General features: G+C 31.9%; 1 protein-coding gene across 50 annotated transcripts in view; it reads left to right on the top strand.

Annotated features, from left to right (window-relative positions):
• Positions 1-23,451, top strand: part of LOC145294072 (uncharacterized) — a 616,260-nt gene that overhangs the window by 258,365 nt on the left and 334,444 nt on the right. For all 50 annotated transcript variants that reach the window (XM_080141108.1, XM_080141084.1, XM_080141083.1 and 47 more), the window contains 9 exons: positions 401-499; positions 726-824; positions 2,739-2,936; positions 5,510-5,707; positions 8,135-8,332; positions 9,054-9,152; positions 9,325-9,423; positions 16,944-17,042; positions 17,791-17,889. In XM_080141108.1, coding sequence (XP_079997234.1) covers positions 401-499; positions 726-824; positions 2,739-2,936; positions 5,510-5,707; positions 8,135-8,332; positions 9,054-9,152; positions 9,325-9,423; positions 16,944-17,042; positions 17,791-17,889 — 1,188 coding nt within the window. The remainder of the gene's footprint in view (positions 1-400; positions 500-725; positions 825-2,738; positions 2,937-5,509; positions 5,708-8,134; positions 8,333-9,053; positions 9,153-9,324; positions 9,424-16,943; positions 17,043-17,790; positions 17,890-23,451) is intronic.

Below are 23,451 nucleotides of genomic sequence, written 5' to 3'. Positions count from 1 at the left end.
CCTAGCAGCTGTAATGGTTTATGTGGCTGCAAACTAAACAAGAAGATCCTATCAGTTAAGCTTTATCAGAAACTTGATATTGGTGAGATTATGGGTGCCTTATGCACTTAATGTCTCAATGGTCTGATTTTGGTATGAAAAATGAAAAAAAAAACAGGATATACTGTGGTCATATAATATTTTTGGGTCTCCTCAAATGATGCTTAATCTAACTTATGTGGAAAATGTCGTTTCTAACAATATTTTTTATACACATGCAACCAATATTGTTACAATTATTCTACTCGTCCAAGACATTTTGTTAATTATTTGCATGAGAAATATCTAAGAAAATCTTGAATGGAAACTTATTTATATTATTTATATTAGTTTATTTATTTTTATTTATTTTTTTTTTCAGGATTATTTAACCCCTCTACATGTAGCAGCTCATTGTGGCAATGTTAAAACAGCTAAATTACTTCTGGACAGAAAAAGTGATCCGAATGCAAGAGCTCTGGTAAGTGCTTCAGAAATGTTGCTTATTTTCCTTGCATTGAAAATAATGAAACATTCTTTAAAATATATCTGAAATTGTGTATGATCTGTGTATTCCACTTTTGTCAGGTTATTTTATAGTTTTATCATTTTTATATTACTTTTAAATTCAATTTTAAAATTGCTTCACAATTTTTCTTTCCAACTTTTATCAACTGCATATTAAATTGCCTTTATTTTCTTTGCAGAATGGTTTTACACCTCTGCACATTGCATGCAAGAAAAACCGCATCAAGGTGGTAGAACTTCTTCTCAAGTATGGCGCTTCAATTGAAGCTACTACTGAGGTAAGTATTGCTTTATATTAATAAATGGCAATTAAAAGAATTATCTCCAAACTATAAAGGATTATCTATCTTTTTGTCCTCTTTTTTATGTACAAATTATTGAAACAAATGAGCAACAACCGAACGGACATTTTTGTTTTAACATGAGTATTTTTTTTTTTTTGTTTCTGGTTTTATGATACATTAAAAAAATTTATAGCAAAAATTCAATATTAAAAAAAAAAAAATTCTAACAGCCCATATGAAAATTGCATTTCTGATTAAAAACTTTTTCATATATTTACATATCAGGTAAAAATAATTGCCCTCAACAAAATTAGGAAAAATTATTGAATAGAATTTTAATTGAAAGTAAAACTCAATTTTATATCTTGTATGATTGGTCCAAATACAGTTGTGAAGAATTGCATAAAACAGGGGAGGTAAGTCTCCTAAGAGGTTGCACTTCCAGATAAAGTTCCTCTCCTTCCTCATGTTAAGAATGCCTTTCTAAATAATAACATTATTTAGAAAGTCCTTCTTAACATGAGGAAGGAAGGGAGCTCTTAATTATGAAATTTCACTTAATAATTTTAATAAACATTTTGACAGTTGCCAAAATGACAGACTGATTTATCTCCCCTGTTTTACCTAACTTAAAAATTACTTGCACTCTGGCCAATAGATTTAGAAAAATAAGATCAAATTTTACTTTCAATTAAAATATTACTATAGTTTTTGTAATTTTTGGTAAGGATACTTATTTTTGCCTGATGTGTAAGTCTATCAAAGAGTTTTATTTGGAAATGTGAATTTCAGATGTATAAGCACCAAATCTTTTTTAATATACGGACTCCTCTAAGATTCTAACTCATTACTACGTGTTAATCTACTATGTTTTCTTGTAGTGCAATTTTTAAATGAAGTATTACAACACTGCCTAAGTCTTAAATGGGTAGCTTTCTACACAAAAGCAAACTAGTTCTCACTTCAAACTGCATATCATATGGGATGAAAACTTTATCAATGTATATGTACTGTTATGTTATATAGTGTTGAGAATGGTAAATAGACAGACAAGATAATGGAAAATCTCACTTTGTTTCAAAATAATGAGAGCAATATGTGATTTGAGTCGACAGATCAGATTAGAATAACTGATTTTTTTTTTTATTAAAGAAGAAAACTGCTCATCATCTGTAGTTAAATGTAAAGTGGTAGGACTGTGTTGACTCACGATCTTCAGACTGGGATCACAGTGTAGTATTTTTTTGTATAAGCATGTTTATAAAATATAAAATTTCTAATCAATTATCTCAAGTTGGCAGCCTTCTAGGGTAAATGTGGTATTGTGGTTATTTTAGTTAAAAGTACGATAGACATTTTTATCACTTTAAATCAAGGAAGACCAACAACTTTTTTTCCCCAACACTTGATGGTCTTATTTAAAATGTATATTTTTTATATTTTCTGAAAATAAAATAATTCAAAGTGTAGTATCTGTTCTGTCATAAAATATTACAAAAGAGATCCTTATTTCTGTCTTAATCCAGAGTGCCCTCTTTTAGGGAGATGGAATTTCTCCACATTTAACACCAACCTTGTGTCCTTGTTGGGATTCAAGTAAATAAGCATACAAAAAAAATCAATCATGTGAGCAATGAATGTCTACAAGGAATGGTTGAAGGATGCAGAAAGAGGTGAAACAGTTAATAAATGATAGATTGTATTCTGTTGTGAAGAAAACATTTGATGTTGAACTTTTAAAGTGTTCAACCTTATCTCTTGTCTGGTTAAAGGTTTCTGTTCTATTTTTCTATTGTAATCGATTTAACACCTGCAAAATGCTCAAATAATAAAATTTAGTAGGGGGTGGTGGAGGATAACTGAACCAATTTCTTTACTAACCAGCTTGTTACTCGTTTGCATTTTCAGTCTGGTCTTACCCCTCTGCATGTTGCATCCTTCATGGGTCATATGAACATCAGCATCTATCTGATTCAACACAATGCCAATCCTGATTACCCTACAGTTCGAGGAGAAACAGCATTACATCTCGCTGCCCGGGCCAACCAAACTGACATCATTCGGATCCTTCTTAGAAACGGAGCGACGGTAGATGCAAAGGCAAGAGTAAGTAACTCGCTCTCATCATTTAATTTTCTAAACTCTTCAGTCCATCAGGAATACAGGGTGAGGCAGAAATCACAGGTGTTTTTGAAATTGCTAATTGGGGTTGGATAAAATAATGGAAACACAGTGTTGGAAAAGGGGGATGGGGCAGAAAAGGTCTTGCACTAGCACATTTTTTCCTTTCAATGGCCCCGTAAATATTCCTGGAACCACGCCAGAAAGACTCCTATCTTGCTGAAAACATGAAACCAACATTTTGATGATTTTTCAATTCAAAACACTTATTAACTGATACAAAATTCATAGGGTTTTTGCATTATTTTGTTCCACAAATGTAATAGCAATTTTAAAAACGCCTGTTATTTTTGCCCCACTCTGTATAAATATGTACTTGTTGATCTTGTTGCCCAACTCCCCACTCAGGTTACCCTTCTATAAATCTGACCTCTATTACAGTAGTGTCTTATGCTTCAGTAGCTTATTTAGGGGTGAACAAAAAAAAAATAAAGGTAACAAGAACAAGTCAATAATTGCTGTTATTAAGATTTATTTAGCATCTTTATCATTTTTATCTTCATTTTTATCCTTTTTTTCTTCATTTTTAGTTTAATATGAGTTTTACATGCATTGGACAGCTTTTAGAAATTGACTTCCAACCTAACATATCTCTGGACAGATCTTTATTTATCCTTATTTCTCTCAAGTCTATTCTTTTCACTTCCTGTCATGTTTTCCTTGCCGATTCCTGCCAGATGACCTTGCTACCTCAACTGTTCTATATCATATCCATTCTTTCAACGCAACCATAGCATCAAAGTCTCCTGTTTTGCAGACATCTCTTTCTACGTGCATATGTTTGGTGCGATTTGAGTTTGCTTTTAAAAGGTTGTCATTTGAATGTATCTGAGAAATTTTTTTTTCTATGTTTAAAAAAAAAAACAATTGTAATTTCATTCAATTCACTAAATTTAGCAAAAATAAAGCCAGTATCTTTCAATTGCCATGTTGGAAAGTGTGTGTGTGTGCATGGGGATGGGGTAGAAACTTACATAGCCAAGGATACAGTAACCCTGCATCTGTCCAATTTCTGGAGCACAGAGGACACTTGTTTTAATGGCACCACTTCCATCTTTGTAGCTCGTCAACGTTTTAGTTTTTTAGTTAAAAAAAAAAAATAAGGCTTTATCCCTTCAAATCGACTTATGTTTAAAACGACCTGCGTAGTATGCGCTGAGAACATAATATTCATTGAAGAGATTTGATATTATATTTGATGTGATGCCAAAATGATATGAGTTTAAATTGAGATGTTATTGTGATTCTCATTCAATGTTTTATGTCATGTTCATCCTCATTCGGTCATTTTATGCTGAAATTGTACATGTTTTTTATATGATTTGTTCTGTAGGTCAATTTGAAGGTTTTTTTGTTTTGTTTTTTTATTACATACAGTACCTAATCATCTCAAATGATCACTTATTTAATACTGATCTGGTTCAGTGTTAACTTTGATCTTATGAGGACTGATGTATCAATATAATTTTAACCATTTTGATTCTTTCAAAAAGAAAATATTAAGAATAGATTTATTAGAATAAACTATATCTAATGTTTGCTAGTTATATTGGTCTTTATCCATTACATCTTAGACATTTTAATTCCTCATCATTAACACTTCTATTACTCATTGCTCATTATTACTATTACTCATCATTAGTATTACTCATTATTACTATTACTCATTATTACTATTACTCATTATTACTATTACTCATTATTATTATTACTCATTATTATTATTACTCATTATTATTATTACTCATTATTATTACTCATTATTATTATTACTCATTATTATTATTACTCATTATTATTATTACTCATTATTATTATTACTCATCATTACTATTACCATTCTTATTATTACTCATTACTATTACTCATCATTACTATTACTCATCATTACTATTACTCATTATTACTATTACTCATTATTATTACCATTCTTATTACTTATTAGCTGTACTTAATGGTATTGTCCGGGAGTCTTTTGAATTTTATTTTTGTTTAGATTATTTTTAACTATTCTGTTAGATTGCTTGTTTTTACAAAATTACTATATATATATTTTTAAATAGTATTTTAAAAGTTAAATTTAATTATTATATTATCATTTCTTCATCAAATTAATAATTGAATCAAATCCTTATAAAACTATAATTGTTAAGGTAATTTTTTCAATAATGTTTGTAAAATAAGAATGATAATGATAGTATACTCTTCTTATGAGCTTCCGCACATTAAATTAAACTTCTCTCTCACAGACGTGATGTTGCTAGTCTCGGTCTTTTATATAAATACTATTATGGCATGTGTGTTTCAGAATTGTCTGTTCTACTCCCTGCTTCCTTTGTTCAAGCCTCTTTGACTTTTTGACCTAGTGGTCTCTATCAATTTGCCATTTTAATACTTTATTGTAATACAGCTTCTTATTACAGTAGCTTCTTTCTTATGTATTTAGTTTTAATAAAGGTAATTTATAGAAATTGTTCTTTTGATTTTTTTGTTATCAGGAACAACAAACTCCATTGCATATCGCAGCCCGACTTGGTAATGTAGATAACGTAGTTCTACTTTTGCAACATGGTGCAAGTCCAAATGCTACCACTAAAGACTTGTACACCCCACTGCACATTGCCGCTAAAGAGGGACATGAAGAAGTTGCTGCTGCACTATTAGACCAAGGTGCCGACCATAGTCTGACGACCAAAGTAAGTATTTCTACAGAAACTGATAAAGATTTATTTTTAGAATAAGAAAATGTTTACAAGTTGATCAAAGAAATGAAATATCAGTGCTTGTCTAGAGTTCCTCCTGTAGTAAAAAAATAAAGTTAAAGAAATACAAGGTGGAATGATAAAATTGTCATCCTAGAAAAGACGACATGATTCCATTTCTGTTTGATAAAAACTGGTTCCTTTTTTTTGTGGCAGACCATATACTAGTTGGCCAGTTGTGTACAAATCCCAAGAGTGATAGGAGCCTTCTATATCTGAAAGCGACACAATGTTCAAAAAGGACCATAGAAAACCAAATAGAAGATACTACATAGTGTTAAGTTTTTCACTCTCTCTAAAAGAGAAATTTCTTTTTTTCTTTATGTGAGAAATGAAAAAATACAACTTATGAGGCCTTCAGAACGCTACTGAAAGTGCCAAATAAAATTCTGGATTCCTCCAGAGCACCACTAAAACTAAGTTTCTCCCATCTCCTTTCTTTGTAGAGAAATCACAATAGTTAGGAAATTAAATATGGAGTTAATGTCTTTCAAGTTGAAAAAATGTGGTCTAATTTCCTGGGTCGTATTAATACATGATGACATTAAAAATTATGTTTAATTCTTGATAACATTCAATGATAACAAATTGCCATTTGACCCCTAAAGAATAAATTCTTTCTTTTCTAAGTTTTAGATATAACTAGCAGGTCGCCCGGCACTGCCCGGTCGTAGAATATGCATAAATATTATATTTTAATTCATACAGAAAAGGAGCCATGTATGCGAGTGTTATGCTTTTTCTTTTATTTTTGTTGATTTCTTGTAAAAAAAAAAAAAAAATACTCAAGCTGACACCAAAACCTAAAGACAGTGAGTCAAGCACGATAACCATCACACCAGCTTGACACATACGTGTTTTCAAACCCTGTTCTTAGCTTAAAGAACTGTCATGTTTCACAGCCGCACATGCGCATTTGTGAAACAGTTGGCAAATGTTCATGGAAACTGATGCATCTATTGTGAGTATGTGCCTAGAATTCAGGTTGGATTGACTAAAGTTTTGAAGTTAGTTAAAAAAAGCTGTTTTATATATGACTTGTTTAAATGCAAAATGCAGTAAATCTAATTTTTTTAAATTGAGAAATTGCACTTTAAATATTTGACCGTTAAAAAAGAGTAAAAAGTAGACCTTGGGTTTTACTTTCAGCAGCCTTTTAACTCTCACCTCCCTTATTTTGTCCTTTAGTTCTCACATTCTCTGAATGATGTTTCTGACAAATGAGAAAGAATTGCTGTTTTCTGGGTCAGAATCTATCCATCTAACACTTATTGTTGACTAGTTTTTGACATTAAAGTAGTTTTTTTTTGTTTTTTTTAGCTCTTTACATCAGGTGGCTTCATGCCTTGTCTGGAGCGATTTCTATTAAAAAGCAAGTTAAATTAAAAGCAAAAATATTAGGCAAATATCACATTACTTTAATAACATGACTTAGCATCTTTTAGGGTGATAAAAATGCAACACTTTTGATATTGGTAATTTAAAAATGATGTTTATCACATTTTGAAGGCAAATTCTTTATGCTTATATTCTATTTGTAACATGCCATTAATCAAAGCAATACAAATTCTAAAAAGCTATCCAAGAATCTCTATAAGAGCCTCTCTTCCATTTGGGCTGTCACGCTTAAGTTTGAAGATAATTTTGTATTGATCTGTTACATTTAAGTTTAAAATTGAATTTTAAACATCAGATGTTCAAATAGAATTAATGTGTTTAACGAATATTGTTTGTTATTTGTTCAGGTGTACATTGTACAACCCTGGAATCTGTTACAAATTACCCTTTATTTAATCCATGGGGGTACTATGCTTTCATTCTGATAGCCATGACATAAGTAATTTGTAATTGTATTCTTAGTATCACCCACACTGAAGATTGAACCATCAACCTCTAGAAGACTGTCATTTAGAATTGATTATACATAGCACTTTAATCCGTTGTGACACAAGTCTTTGTGGACCATAATAATAAAGGATAGCAGTCTTAAATAATTTGGAATTGTATTCTTAGTATCGCCCACACTGAAGATTGAACCTTCAACCTCCAGAAGAGTTTCACTTAGAAATGAATTTACCTCATACTTTATCTGTTATAACACGTGTCCTTGCAGACAGAATAAGAGCATGTTACTCTCGCTGATTATAAGATATATCTGAAGAAGGTCAGTGGTTACATTGATCCAAACCTTGTGCTCATAAAATCCCGAATGAGAACATTAATTCTCAATAATTTAAATTATCAATCCTCATCTCAAAAATCGAGAAATATAATATCACATGACTAATAAACTAACAAATATTGTTTGATATTTGTTCGGCTTTTTAACGCTCACACTTTTTTTTTTTGTTTCTTTTGCAGAAGGGTTTCACACCGCTACACATTGCAGCAAAATACGGCAACATTAAAGTTGCCCGCTTGTTGCTCTTGAAAGACGCAGACCCAGACGTACAAGGCAAAAATGGTCTGACCCCTCTCCATGTTGCGACTCACTACAACCATGTCAATGTTGCGTTACTTTTACTTGATAACAAAGCTTCACCACATGCAGTCGCAAAGGTAAAACAATTTCCAATTGTCATTAAAAATAAATAAATTCCATTCTAAATTTAACAAACGTGCCTTTAGATAATTTCTTATAAAAAAAACTCTCTCTATCTATTTATATATATATATATATATATATATATATATATATATATATATGTGCGCGTGTGTGTATATATATATAATCTCTATCTGTCTACATCCAAGGATTACAGTTTCCATAGTGTGGCACTGATTAAATTTAGATTAACTTGATGAAACTAGACTGATGTATTCCTATTTACTTGTCTCCATATGTGAGCAAACTTAAACACTAGATCTGCTTTTACTCTAGGCGATTTTCTAGCTACTTGATGAGAGCCATTTAGGATGGAAATAGAAATTCCTGTATTGTCCAGTCGGTACTCTCTCACAAATGACTTTCTAGCAATAAGCAATAAAACTACCCTCTTGCCAAAGGGATGAGGTACAAGTCTAAAATTTGAACAGAAAATTATACCAGTTAAAATAAATGGCTGTGTTTAGATACACGTTTTATATGTATGTGTGTGTATGTATGCATATATATATATATAATACACACACATATATATAAAAACTTTATAGACATCAGATGTTATTAAGTGTCCACCAACTGAATTCAGTGTAAGCTCTATCACTGATGTTGAGCATTTTAATCTCATAAGGTGACTTATAAACTTTATGTATATTTAAATCTGATTTTTTTTTTCAGAATGGCTACACACCACTGCACATTGCTGCAAAGAAAAATCAGATGGACATTGCAACAACACTTCTGGAATTTGGTGCTAAACCAAATGCAGAGTCAAAGGTAATTTTATTTATTTATTGTTTTTTATTAGAATTTTGATTCTATAAAATGTACAGTGGTTTTGAAAGAAGTTTTATAATTCAAAATATATTGTGTAATTCCATGGCATTAAAATCATAGATTATTTACCTTCTTGATATTATTGCTTAAAAAATGTTATTTTTATTTTCAGAATGGATTTACACCTCTTCACTTGGCCTCACAAGAAGGTCATACTGATATGGTCTCATTACTTTTGGAACACAATGCTAATGTCAATGCTAAAGCTTCAGTGAGTTTTGAAGAATTTTCGGCTTTATTTTATTATTTATTCTGATAGAGAACTAGAAGAACAGTTTTGCAGCACTTTTATCTTTCCCTTACAAATGTAATGGTGCTAAACCTCATCTCCAGAATTTTTATTCTAATTTTGATAAAATTCAATTGCATGATTTTGATTCTAGAAAATGTCTGAAATTTAAGGCTTAAGCTCAAGGGATCTTCAGAAGAAATTGAAATTCAGGGAATCTTACTTAATTGGCTTGTGATAACTATGGATAAAATACAATGCAACTCTGAAATATTTGAATTTTGAAATGGGAGATTGTTCTCATACTATGTCCTTTTAATAACCCTTTTTAAAAAATTCCAAAGAAACTGAAATTTGAGGAATATTTATTAATTAGTCTCCCAACAAAGTAATAATTTATTCTCATTCATCCATACTTTTCTCAATTAACACTCCTTGCATTTTTTTTAAATTTTGCACAAACGTTAGTCATGATGAAAGTAAATTTTTGCCAGAACGGATTTTCCGGGATTACTCTGGTTGCTCCCTTTGGTGGTAAAATTACCGTAAAATCGTTCATTTATTTGCACTGGTGCTACCAGATCAGGCTGTCTACTGACTTCCTGAGATGAAACGCACCTACATAGATGTCTTTGTTTTTTTATTCCCTTTTGCAAAACTTAGTCATGTTCTGCGAAAACAAAAACAAAAACAACATTCTCCTCCCCTTCCCCTCCCTCGTTTTCTTTTTCCTTCACCTCCTCACCCCCTTTTTTTTTTTTTTTTTTTTTTTTTTTGCCTAGTTGGTAGGGCGATAGAACATACCAACTGCCCCCCTGCAGAGGGTAAAAATCCTTCAATGGGACCACCAGTTGACCGTTGGTGGCAACCCGTAATGCATTAAGAACGGGATCCTGGTGGTTGAGTGGAACATGCCTAGGAAATAATAACATGATACTACAACACACCACTTTGGCCCTTACTAGGCTAGACGGGAGGTTGGATAGGCCCGATCCAATCAATCGGTTGGTCATGACAAGCACTAATTCAGACAATCCAAACAAAAACACACTAACACTCAACATAAACAATAAACTGAGTTAATAAGCGATGGCTGAAGGGTCAATCAAGCTGGGAAAAAGGTAACCATCAGGAATAATAAAAATACAGGGAAATCCCATACTTGGGTGGGCATAACCATATATTGTGAATGCTTGGAAACCTCCCCATGTTTGAGTATACCAGCTATGTAGCCCTGGAGAACCGAGGCGAATGGGATTTACCCCCTCATAGTTCTTCCCCATAAGGGGCTCCGAGGAGGGTGGGGAGCATGGCTGATGAATTTTTCAAAAATTATTATGAATGCCAAAAAATCCAAGAGACCACACACAGAAATAGACTCTGACAGCGACAATGAAGATACAAACTTTCCAAGATTCATCGTGCTAGAAGCAACGTCTAATATACCGTTAACTAAAATGTCACCCTTCATTATCCAAAAGGTAATATCAAGCAAAATAACACCTAAAAATGTCAAAAAATTAAGGAATGGTACCATATTGGTAGAAGTACAAAATAAAAAACAGGCCAAAACTCTACTTCAACTACAAAAATTGCATGAAACAAACATCAAAGCTTATCCACACCAAACACTAAACTACTCCAAAGGAGTCATAAAAAACCAGGAAATCTCCGTCTGCACAACAGAAGAAATCAAAACAGAACTAAAAAACCAAGGGGTCACAGATGTAAAAAGAATCACATTTAAAAAAAAAGGAGAGGTAATATATACAAACACTTATATATTAACATTCAATTATCCTCAAATACCAGAGACCATCAATATAGGTTATGAAAGAACGAAAATAGAACAATACATTCCAAAACCTTTACAATGCTACAACTGCCAAAAGTTTGGACATAATAAAGACCAATGTCTAAGATTCTTCACATGTGGAAACTGCAGTGAAAAAAACCCAGACCACGATGAAGAAGACTGTCCAAATAAAACCAAATGCACAAACTGTCAAGAAGAGCACCACTCTCACTCAAAACAGTGCAAAATATATAAGCAAGAGAAGGAAATAATAACAATCAAATATCAAAAAAATATAACCTTCCAAGAAGCCCGCAAAGAAGTCACAAATCGCACCAAAAACTCATATGCCACAATAACCCAACAAGCAAACAAAATGTACAACTACAATGAACTAAACCTTGCTCCAGAAATTGCAAACCTAGCAAAAGAACTAAAGAACATACTTGAAGAATTAAAATCTTTTTTATCAGAACTGAAAATAAATTCTAACAGCCAAATAAAAGTCAGAAACGAACAACCCAGTATAAAAGAAAACGAAACAAAGGAAATCAGAAAAACTTCCATCAATATTGAGGAATCAATCTCTAAAGAAATGAAACCTCCTCAATTATCAAAACGTGAAAGATCCAAGTCACTAACAAGGACAAAAACAGATGTTAAAAATAAACACACAACAACAGAAAAAATGGAAATAGAACAGAACAACAAAAAAACTACCCCCCAAAAACAAAATGACAAACAAAAAACAGAATTAGTATTAATTGAAAATGAAAATAAATTTGAACTAGTTGAAACTGGTAGCCAAAAAAGACAGTCAAGACAAAGTAAATCTAAAAGTCCCAGACCAAAACCCAAAAAAAGCCTCTCACCAGAAACAAGAAACAGACCATCCACTTCCAAAAGAAACACCCAAACTAACATCGAAACTATGGACGTAGACATAAACACCAACAGTCCAAAACCAAAAGAAAATATAAACCATGACTAACAAAATCCTACAGTGGAACATAAGAGGATTAAAAATTAATATCGAAGAAATGCAAATACTTATCAAATCCTTATGTCCTGCAATAATTTGCCTACAGGAAACACACTTAAAAGAAAATGACAAAATTAACATAAAACACTACTCAATATACAACCACATAAACAAATTATCATGCAAAGCCACCGGTGGATCATCAATACTGATAAACGAAAACATTCCACACAGCAAAGTGAACTTAAAAACAAATATGCAAGCTGTTGCAATAACTGCAACACTACACAAAACAGTAACCCTATGCTCACTCTATATACCACCAAATGAAACAATAAACGAAACAGAATTAAACAATATAATCAAACAACTACCTAAACCTTTTCTACTGTTGGGAGACTTCAATAGTCACAATATATGGTGGGGCAGTAAAAAAAACAACAAAAGAGGCCAAACCATAGAAAAAATAATTAACCAAAATGATCTATGCCTACTCAACAACAAAGAGAATACATATATGCACCCACCAACGGGAACCCTATCAGCAATCGATATAACACTATGTGACCCAACTATATACATGGATTATAGCTGGAGAACACATAAGGATACATGCGGAAGTGACCACTTCCCAATCATAATAGAAAACGAGAATCCCAAGCCAGAAGACAAAACACCCCGCTGGAATTTACAAAAGGCAAATTGGGAAAATTTCCAAAATACATGTCAATACAGATTAATACCTGAAGCGAATCCTGACTTAGAACACATCACATATTTCAGCAACACCCTACTCACAATAGCCGAGGAGAACATACCAAAAAGTTCCACTACTACAAAATATAACAAACCCTGGTACAATAAAGAATGCAAAGAAGCTATAAGAGCCAGACGTGCAAACCTAAGGAAATTCAAAAACAGTCCAACGAAAGAAAATTTGGACACCTATAAAAACAGCAAAGCCAAAGCACGGAAAACTATCAAAGAATCAAAACGGAACTCGTGGAAAGACTATGTAACAAAAATTAATCAAAACACAAAACCCAAAAAAGTATGGGAGATGGTCAGAAAAATAGCAGGAAAAAATACAAAGAACCCTATTAAACACCTTATATGCGACAACACAAAGATTACCGACAAACAAAATATCGCAAATAAATTAGCAGAACAATTCTCAATGAACTCATCATCAAAAAACCAAAATAAAAAATTCCAAGCTATAAAGAAAAATGAAGAAAAAATAAAAATAAACTTCAAATCAAAAAATGAAGAAAACTACAATCACAAGGTTCAAAAGAGAGTCGCAAATCTGATAGGCCCTGAACTGGCATCTAAGCTTCAGCCTCTGTCCCATCGACGAAATGTTGCATCCCTCTGCCTGTTCTACAAGTATTTTAGTGGTGAATGCTCTGATGAACTGCAATCACTTGTGCCCCCACGACGCGAGCACCCTCGACAAACCCGACAGGCTACTAGATCCCACCCCCACACTGTAGAGGTCCCTAGATGTAAAAGATCTTTTTACTCCAATAGTTTCTTCCCCAGAACCGCAAGACTCTGGAATTCCATTCCAGGTCCCTGCTTCCCCAACAGTACTGACGTGCAGAAGTTCAAGTGTAACGTGAACCGACACCTTGCTGCCCAAATCCCTACATAGTACCCCAGTAGTTGTTGCCCCTGATAGTAGCCCCCTACACCAAAGTGGCAATTTGCCTTGTTTGGGGTGAAAATGTAATAAAAAAAAAAAAAAAAAAAAAAAAAATCAATTATTCAACAGTGCAGAACTAGAGGAGGCAATAAACAAATCTCCCGATACAGCAGTCGGCCCCGACGAGATCCATTATCAATTCCTCAAAAAACTACCAAAACCATCACTGGACTACTTATTACAAATTTACAATGAGATATGGATAACTAACAACATTCCAAAAAACTGGAAGCAGGCAACAGTAATCCCAATACCCAAACCAAAAAAAGACCATACAAACCCAACAAACTACCGACCCATTGCACTAACTAGTTGTTTGTGCAAAACTTTTGAGAGAATGATTAACGAAAGGTTAAATTGGTACTTGGAAAGCAAAAATCTAATTACAGAAAGCCAGTCGGGTTTCAGGAAAAATAGAAGCCCCACCGATCACTTAATAAAACTGGAAACACGCATAAGAGAAGCATTTGCAAAAAAAGAACATCTAATAGCAATTTTTTTTGACATGCAAAAGGCGTATGACACCGCTTGGAAATACGGAATCCAAAAAGACCTGTATGAACTAGGACTTAGGGGTAGAATGCCAGAAATTATCAGAAATTTCTTAACAAATAGAAACTTCCAAGTACGGATGGACAACACTTATTCAGTCCAAAAAGATCAAGAAATGGGGGTCCCCCAAGGCAGTATCCTGTCTGTCACCCTCTTCAACATTAAAATAAACAATATCATAAAAAACATAGACCCAGGAATTGAAAACGCCCTATACGTGGACGACCTACTTATATACTACCAATCTAAATATATACAAACAGCCGAACGCAAACTACAACTCTGTCTGAATAAAATAAACAAATGGGCCATAGAAAATGGATTTACATTCTCAGAGGAAAAAACTAAATGCATCCACTTTTGCAAATTACGAAAATTCCACCACGACCCCAACCTGAAACTGGATAACAAGAACATCCCACTCACCGACCAACATAAATATTTAGGTATTATATTCGATAAAAAATTGAACTTTATACCGCATATAAAATATTTAAAAGCAAAATGCCAAAAGACAATGCAATTGATCAAAGTCCTAGCACACACCGATTGGGGTGCAGACAAAGTCACATTATTGAAATTATACCAAACTCTAATCAGATCTAAAATGGACTATGGATGCTTCATCTATGGAGCAGCAAGGAAGTCCTACATAAAAGAACTAAATACAATCCATCATCAAGGATTAAGATTAGCCTTGGGAGCATTTAGAACCTCTCCAGTAGAAAGCCTCTATATAGAGGCCCATGAGCCTCCACTGATTCTAAGACGACAGAAGTTAGCGCTACAATATTACCTAAAGCTGGTATCGTGTCCAACAAATCCTGCATACCAATGTACCCTCCACCCACAATACACACATCTCTTCAACAAGAAAGAAAATATCATCAAGCCCTACAGCCTCCGGATAAAAAACCTTCTCACAGAAGCCCAAATGGACATTACAAAAATACATAAATATAACAAATCAAAAACTCCACCCTGGATGATCAAACAACCACACATAATATTAAAATTAAATAAATATCCCAAAACGAAAACCCACCCATCAACCTTCCATGAAGAACTACTTATCATCCAGAATACATACAAAGAATATACACAAATTTACACTGACGGATCAAAAGATGGAGATAAAGTAGGATGCGCAGCCATCCACAAAAAAATAAAACTAAAGAAAAGGCTCCCAAACGAATCTTCTATTTTCAGCGCAGAAGCAACAGCCATAGATTCGGCACTGAATATAATAACCAATGATGACCATCAAAAATATATCATATTTACTGACTCACTTTCAATACTCATATCTCTAAAAGAAAAAAAAATGACAAACCCACTTATTACAAAATTGCTAAACAAAATAGATGCCATAACCATGAAAAAAAACATTATCTTTTGCTGGATACCAAGCCATATCGGCATATACATGAATGAACAAGCAGATAAGGCAGCAAAGGAAACTCTGCAACAAAACCACATAAGTGGAAAAATCCCCTATACAGACCTAAAGACTAAAATAAACACATTTTTGAAGAGAAAATGGCAAGAAAACTGGAGCTCATGCACCAAAAACAAACTATTCCAAATAACACCAAATATTGGAACGAGAAACACCAAAAAGTTAACAAGAAAGGAAGAGGTAGTAATGACCAGACTGCGAATAGGTCACACTCACATCACCCACTCACATCTACTAAAAGGGGAGGAGACACCAAACTGTATAACGTGTCAAGAACCCTACACAATACACCATATACTGACAAACTGCATTGACCTTGAACAAATCCGAACAAAGTATTACCAAGAAAAAAATCTGAAAACAATATTAAACAAGATTGATCCCCAAAAAATTATCAATTTTCTGAAAGAAACTAAAATATACTCAAAAATATAAGGAAAGACCCCCCCCCAAAAAAAAAAGAAAAACCTTAAGAAGAACAAACCAATATTTAACACAACATAACGAACCTTTCGGCATTAAATGACCCCAAAGTGGTTGATATGCCGTAAAACAGAACAAACAAACATTTATTTGCACTTTTCTCAATAACCATGCCTTGGATTTAAAAAAGAAATTTGCACAAACATTAGTCATATCATAGTGAAAGTAAATTTTTCGTACATGTTCAACTTGTTGATGTCTAATACCTATTGTTAAAATTTCACAAACATTAAAGGTATCTGATTTGGTATGAAAGAGTTCTACCCTATTCTTTTAAATTAATCTAACCAATATTATCCAACCCTTATGTATAGTAGCTGTGTTTCGAAATTCTTCATAATAATCGATTAATTAGTTTAGGAGTGAATCCTGTGCATACAAATATATAAACATACTTAACTTTATAGAGATAGATAAACTTTTTTTTTCTTTTTTTTTTTTTTGTTTGTATGAAATGATTTAATTTTTTTAATTGCTCAAAACTTGATCAGAATATCTACTAATGTTTCCTCTTCTTTTTCAGAATGGACTGGCTCCAATTCACCTTGCTGCCCAAGAAGACAAAGTTAATGTGGCAGAAGTTTTGGTTAAATTTGGGTCTGAAATTGACCCTCAAACAAAGGTGAGATATATTTCACTGCGTTACCTACTAATGTACTTATAAACATGTTGAATTTAATTTTTATGAATTTTTATTGGAAACTTTTCCCCTTTTTACCTTAAACTATTAAACACTTGTTTTCACAACATTCTACAAAATTTAAGAAAACACTAGCAATGCTTATTAAATATTTACAATTTAAAAATGTTTTTTTTTTTTTTTTTTTTAACTTTTAGTGTGGATGTCACGATATTGTGAAAAATCTAACACCTCTAAAAGCAAACGATACTACATATAAAACAGATCTTATTTGCAATATAAGAAACAACAGCACAAAAATGTACAATAAATTCAGCAATGACATATATGTGCATGAGAAAGTGACAATTTTCCATGAGTGGATGGTCTACCTCCTACTGTCATCACAATATGCAAATTAGTCAAATTTTACCATTTATTTTAATAGTCCTACTTAATGTTATATATATATATATATATATATATATATATGTTTCGGCATACCAAGAATTTTAAAATAGGTGGAAAAATCATTTTTCTATAAAAAGAATTTAATACTAAGAGGGTTAAGCAATTTATCTTTTTTAAAAGGTTAAAATGTTTGAACATTTCTTATTTATTCAGACCTTATCATATAATTTGACAATTGGAAATGTCTACATAGTCATTATATCGATATTTTAGAAATTTTGATTTTGCAATTCTGTACAATTTTTAAATATTAACAATAATTTTTTATTTTCTTTAAAAGGCTGGCTATACTCCACTGCATACAGCCTGCCACTTTGGACAGACTAATATGGTGCGATTCCTATTGGACCATAATGCATCAGTCAGTTCAACTACAAAGGTTTGTACATTTTATATATATATATATATATATATATATATATATATATATATATTTTTTTTTTTTTTTTTTCACTTGCTTTTAAATTCATTTTGTTATAAATTTGAATCATGTCACTATTTATATTTTTTTCATCCAAATCATTTTATATTTGTTAAAAAATCAAAAGATTATTTTCTTACATAAAAATGTATACTTTTTATCTAGAATTTCCCCTATATTAAAAACGAAAATAAAGAAAAATCTGTACGTACATACATCTGTATAATACTCATTAAAAAATGAAAATATATTCCAAAAATCATGTAAATTGATAAAGTAGATTTATTTTTTATAAAGAAAATTGTTTTCACAATTAATGTGAATTCGTAGGCATTACAACATAAATCTAGAAAGCATGAATTATTGTTGAGTTATCTCCTTTGTTTTTTGAGATTTTTTTTAATGATTGGCAAGACAGTCACTCATCAATCAAATCAAAATTTGATTTTCTAAGTTAAACATTAAACTACTTGATTAATTTACATGATTTTTGGAATATGATATTATTGTTTTATCATGGGTACATACCTTATACAGACTTTTTTTTTTTTTTTAATTCTGGACAGGAACCAAATATATTTATTCAAAAAGTAACGTTTTATCTATTCATATGAGCAGTCGGTTTTCTCTAACACAGTGGAATTTGCTTATGATCACTTTGTAACAATTATTTTTATGATTATAATAAGATGAAAGAATGTGGAAGTTTACAATATTTTAACAATTGCTATAAATTCATTAGAAACATAAAATTTATTTTAGACTTTGGTCGCATGAAAAAGTAAAAAAAAAATATAGATGGGACTGGTTTCATTTTACTTTAGTTGAAGTTCTCAGAAATCAAGGGCCCACTTTTGGGGGTTAACACTTAATCTCTATATGAGATATATAGATATTACAAATGTTCCATTAAATTTCTCCTTTACTTCTCAAATGTTGAGTTAGTAAAGAAATTAAAAATATTGATTTTCCTCTTTGTAATTAAACTGGTTAACAATGTTATAGTATATCTTGCTTGTGGTCTCTTGGTCTTAATTTGTTTTAAATCATATTTTATCATATCAATTCTGGATTCATTGTATGGCATCAAGATCAGAGCTTATCAAGTCTCACTACAAGTTGGTCGATCACATCCGTCATTGAGGATGTGTTCTATTTTTACAGTTGTTTGTTGTTGCTGGTTTTCACCTATGGAAGATGCTGGCTCTTCCTTCAACTTTTGCTTTTGCTCGGTTCAGGGTCACCCAATCCTTAGAATATCTGTTCTGTGTTTTAAATAACAAAACAACAAATAAATCAACTTAGTGGAACTCTTGTTATCTATGAAATAAATAATTGTATTTAAATATTTGTTTAAATATTTTGTAAAATAGTTAAAAATAAAAACTATTGCAAATTAACAAATTTCAATTTTTAAATGATACATTTTTTTTTTAATTGTTTATTATAAATATTACTGTATTTTCAAATTTTTGGAGTATTTTCTTTTCAAATGTCTTCTTGTGTCTAATAAATATTTAAAAATATATACTTTTAAATATTATAATTACTAGCTATAATAATTTCAATGTATATATTTTTTGTTGTTTCCTTTATTTTTTTGCAGTGAAAGAAGTCATTAAATTATTTTTTATAGGAAACTTGTAACATTTATTTTATTTAGTTATTAAAATTAGAATTGTCAATCTTTTTTCTTTAGTTTTTCTTTTAAATACACATTTGTGAGAATGGTACCTATGGCAGTTTTTGCATAGCATACATTAGCAAATTTCAGGGGTGGGATCAAGAATGAATACACTATTTAAAAGATGGATTAACAACACACTATTGGTGACCCCTCGCATCAATATGAATCTTAGTTTGTTGCCTGCTGGTTCATAATTAGGATCAATCAAAGTGTAGTGTCAGAGAAATAGTGAGTGGTCTATATTTAGAAATGTTTGGAAGTGTCTTACTAACCAGTTTTTGTAGTTTGTGCTCTCACCTCCAATGAATTCGTATATGTGTGTGTGTGTATACGAGGAAGTTAAAAGAAAGAAAAGCAACAAAAAAATCAGTTAGCCATATCTCATAAATTTATTTCAACTCCAGTAGAGCGTCTTCAAATGAGCAGGCTGGCTGAAGAAGGCTTTAGCTTAACTGAACAAAAAAACACTGCTTAGTGTTGATAAAAGGAGGAATGGAAGGGAGCAGCAGCAACACACATATATATATTATTTTTAACATATTAGAGAGCTGTTTCAAGTAGAATGCTCCCTATCCTGAGTAAATGTGGTATTTTGGTGACTACATGATTCTAGCTAATATAGCTAATATACAGAGAATAAACAACAATTTTCCCAACACTTTTGATGGCCTTGTGCCTAATTTGTCAAAATGTATAGTTTATATCTTTTTCACAAAGTAAATAATGAAAAATGTAGTATCTGTTCGATTTTCAGTTGGACAAGAGGAACTCCTTCTTGACCGAGTCAATGTTTGTTTTTGTCTCATTCACATGTTCCTTTTTGGATTGCTGGATAATGCCCCCCCCACACACACACATGCATGCACATATAAAAGAAACAATCTTGTGTCTAAGTTTGTCCACATCTGGATGCAAATAAACAGACACCTATGATTGTAATTTGATATATTTGATTTCCTATTATGTTAGGATTATATTTCTTCTCTTTGTTGTATTGATTTCTTCATTTAAATTTCACATTTTGATTTTTTTTTTTTAAATTAATCAAAACCTAATTTGAAAAAAAAAAAATATTTTTGAATTCATATAGTTTTTTTTTTTTTTTTTTTTTCAAATTAGCACATGACATTGAAAATTTGCCTTATATGACAAAACCTGACCCTATTGCCCCCCCCCCCGAGAATGAATAATTTTATCTAACTTTTAGATGTTATTCATCCTGGGCAACACCAATCAAAAATATACCAACTTTGTGGGTGGTTATTTTGTAATTCTTTACTTTTAGCTGGACGTACACATGTAACATAGTGTGGACAGTTAAATGTAAATGCATGCAAAATGATGCCAGCGAATGATGTTAGGGAAAAATAAAGATTTTAAAAATGAGATCACGCCTCGGACAAAAATAACATTTGAGATCATGTGAGAAGTGTGGAGAATGTTTGAGATCATATGGGTGATGTCACGGCCATAAAAATGAGGAAATGTCCTTGTTACAAAGAAAAAGGAGTTGAAGTTCTTTTGCATCCTTTGCAACTGACGTGTGCGACTACGTGTTGGTTCCTGAAAAACATTACACGAATATACGCACAGACATTTGCCCTTTATATAATAGATAAAAATTCTATCTTTATTTTCTGTAATCTTTGGTGTACACTAATATTTTTCACTGATACGTACGTATATTCATAAGTTTACTTGTTTTATTTTGAATTGCCATATTTCGTTTGAGTGTCACTAACAATTAACACTAAAGTTTCTGTTGAATTGTGTAAAATGGAAGTTGGAGTTTATTAGTGCAAAACAATATGAGCAATTGGAGTTGAAATAATCTACTTGATTTTATTGTAACAATAACAATCTTACTAGCTTCAAAGTGTATGGGATATTCCGTATGTCAGCCGGCCATTTCCCAGAAAGAAAAGAACTTGTATTTGCAATTGCAGATTTTTTATAGTTGAAAGTAATTTGACCACATGAACTGTCATGCATAGAGACCAACTGACTATAAAAAGATGTATTAGAAAAAAAGGGAGTTTGGTTTTTGACAGCTGAAACAAAGTGTCGGAGTAGAAACGGAGACAGAGAATGCTGCTTTTCTTTTGTTAAGATGAAAGCAATGCTGCAAGTGACTGTAGAGATCATGACTCCTCTAATGGTCGATTTAAATTACTGTTGATAACGATGTATGTCAGAATCAGGTCGCCTCTCATCCTCCACTGTACAAGAACAAATTTAGTTTTTGAAGCATCCAGTATACGTAAGTATGAAGAGTCATCATCATGCTGGTTGCCAACTGTTGAATGTGGTCTAGGTTTACAGCATCTTTTAGAAGATGTGTATTTGTAGTTTGGATCGTATAATACTCAAGAATTGGTCGGATCAAAGTTACGTAGAAATGATAGAAAGCATCTGTTATTAGGTTAAAAAAAGGATCTCCAGATAAAATGAAAACTTACAAGCTTCAAAGTGTACTGGATGTTTTGCATGTCGAGTAACTATTTTCAGAGAGAAAAAAAAAACTTATGTTCATATTTGCAGAATTTTTAGAGTTAGAACTAATTTGCATATGCGGAAACTAGTTGTTTTTAAGAAGAAAACAGATTAATAGCAGAAAGTCGAATATAGGACACCCAAAGAAAAGTATTATTGGTGGAAATTTGTCAGTGTTATTACTGTGTTTGATGAACAGGAATTTTTTTTTCTGAAGTTTTAACAATCATTGTGATTTTATTACATCTATGATATTTACATACATTTTTTTTTTTTTGTTTCTTACAAGGGTCATTCCAAAAGTAAAGCCTCCTATTTAACTAAAAAAAAACTAAAATGTTGAAGAGCTATGAAAGCGGGAGTTTTACCATTAAAATAAGTGACCTTTCGTGATCCAGAATTGATTTTTGTACATAGTAACCACCGTTCTTGATACACTTTTGCCAGCCACTTTTGATCTCTGTCATAAAAGTCAGGAGTGTGCTTTGTTACTCGCATTTGTTGCCACTCTGAAATCGATGAACTCATCTCCTAACTTTGTTGATATCAAATGCTCAACAGCATGAATGTTGATAGGAATTCAATGACGCACGTACATGATAGAAGTTGCTTTCTTAGTTTCATGCCATAGATGAAACTTTCATGTCATTAATGCATAAATTCAACCATCATGACAAGGCAATTTGCAATCCCCTCTGATCAATTGGGGTGGAATAAAAAAAAATAGGAGGCATTACTTTTGGGATGCTCCTCATATTTATTTATTTTTATAGATCTTTTTTTTTTTTTTTTTTTTTTTTTTTTTTGCCTTTCTGTTAAGAGAAACATTTTGAAAGAACTAAAAATTCCAAAAGGTTACTTTTGGAAAATCTTTGCTGCATTAAATTTTTAATTGAATGTATTTTCTGAATGTCCATTTGTGCTGCTCAAAAGGCAAACATAAGTTGCATGTTTTAATGGATCGCATGAACACATTTTATTTTTCAATAAAAAAAATGGCTTTCCTCATCTTCTGTGTCTGTGTCAATTAGTGCATATCTGTTCTAAAAGTGATCTGTGTACTTGTTCCTACACACTATATTTGGTAGATATTTTTTTTTTAGATGTTTTATTTAAACACTTACTATACATATTTACTTCCTTCATCCATAATGTAATTGTTCCACCAACCATCATTCGCTCTTTGTGGCTTTTTAGCCCTTGGCCTCAAAATCAACAGATTAGGCCAGCATGTAATGACTTGTTCCCTGTTAATTGCAGTGTAAAAGCTGTTTCTGTGTATTTCTAGGAGATCCATTCTCCCAGGCTTTTCCTTCTCTCTTTAAGAAGGGGTTAATTTA

The sequence above is a fragment of the Euprymna scolopes genome, chromosome 15, assembly GCF_053919585.1.
Source record: "Euprymna scolopes isolate OS-2025 chromosome 15, ASM5391958v1, whole genome shotgun sequence".
Taxonomy (NCBI): domain Eukaryota; kingdom Metazoa; phylum Mollusca; class Cephalopoda; order Sepiida; family Sepiolidae; genus Euprymna; species Euprymna scolopes.
The sequence above is the reverse complement of the archived record's forward strand: the minus strand, read 5'-3'. Positions and strand labels throughout refer to the sequence as shown.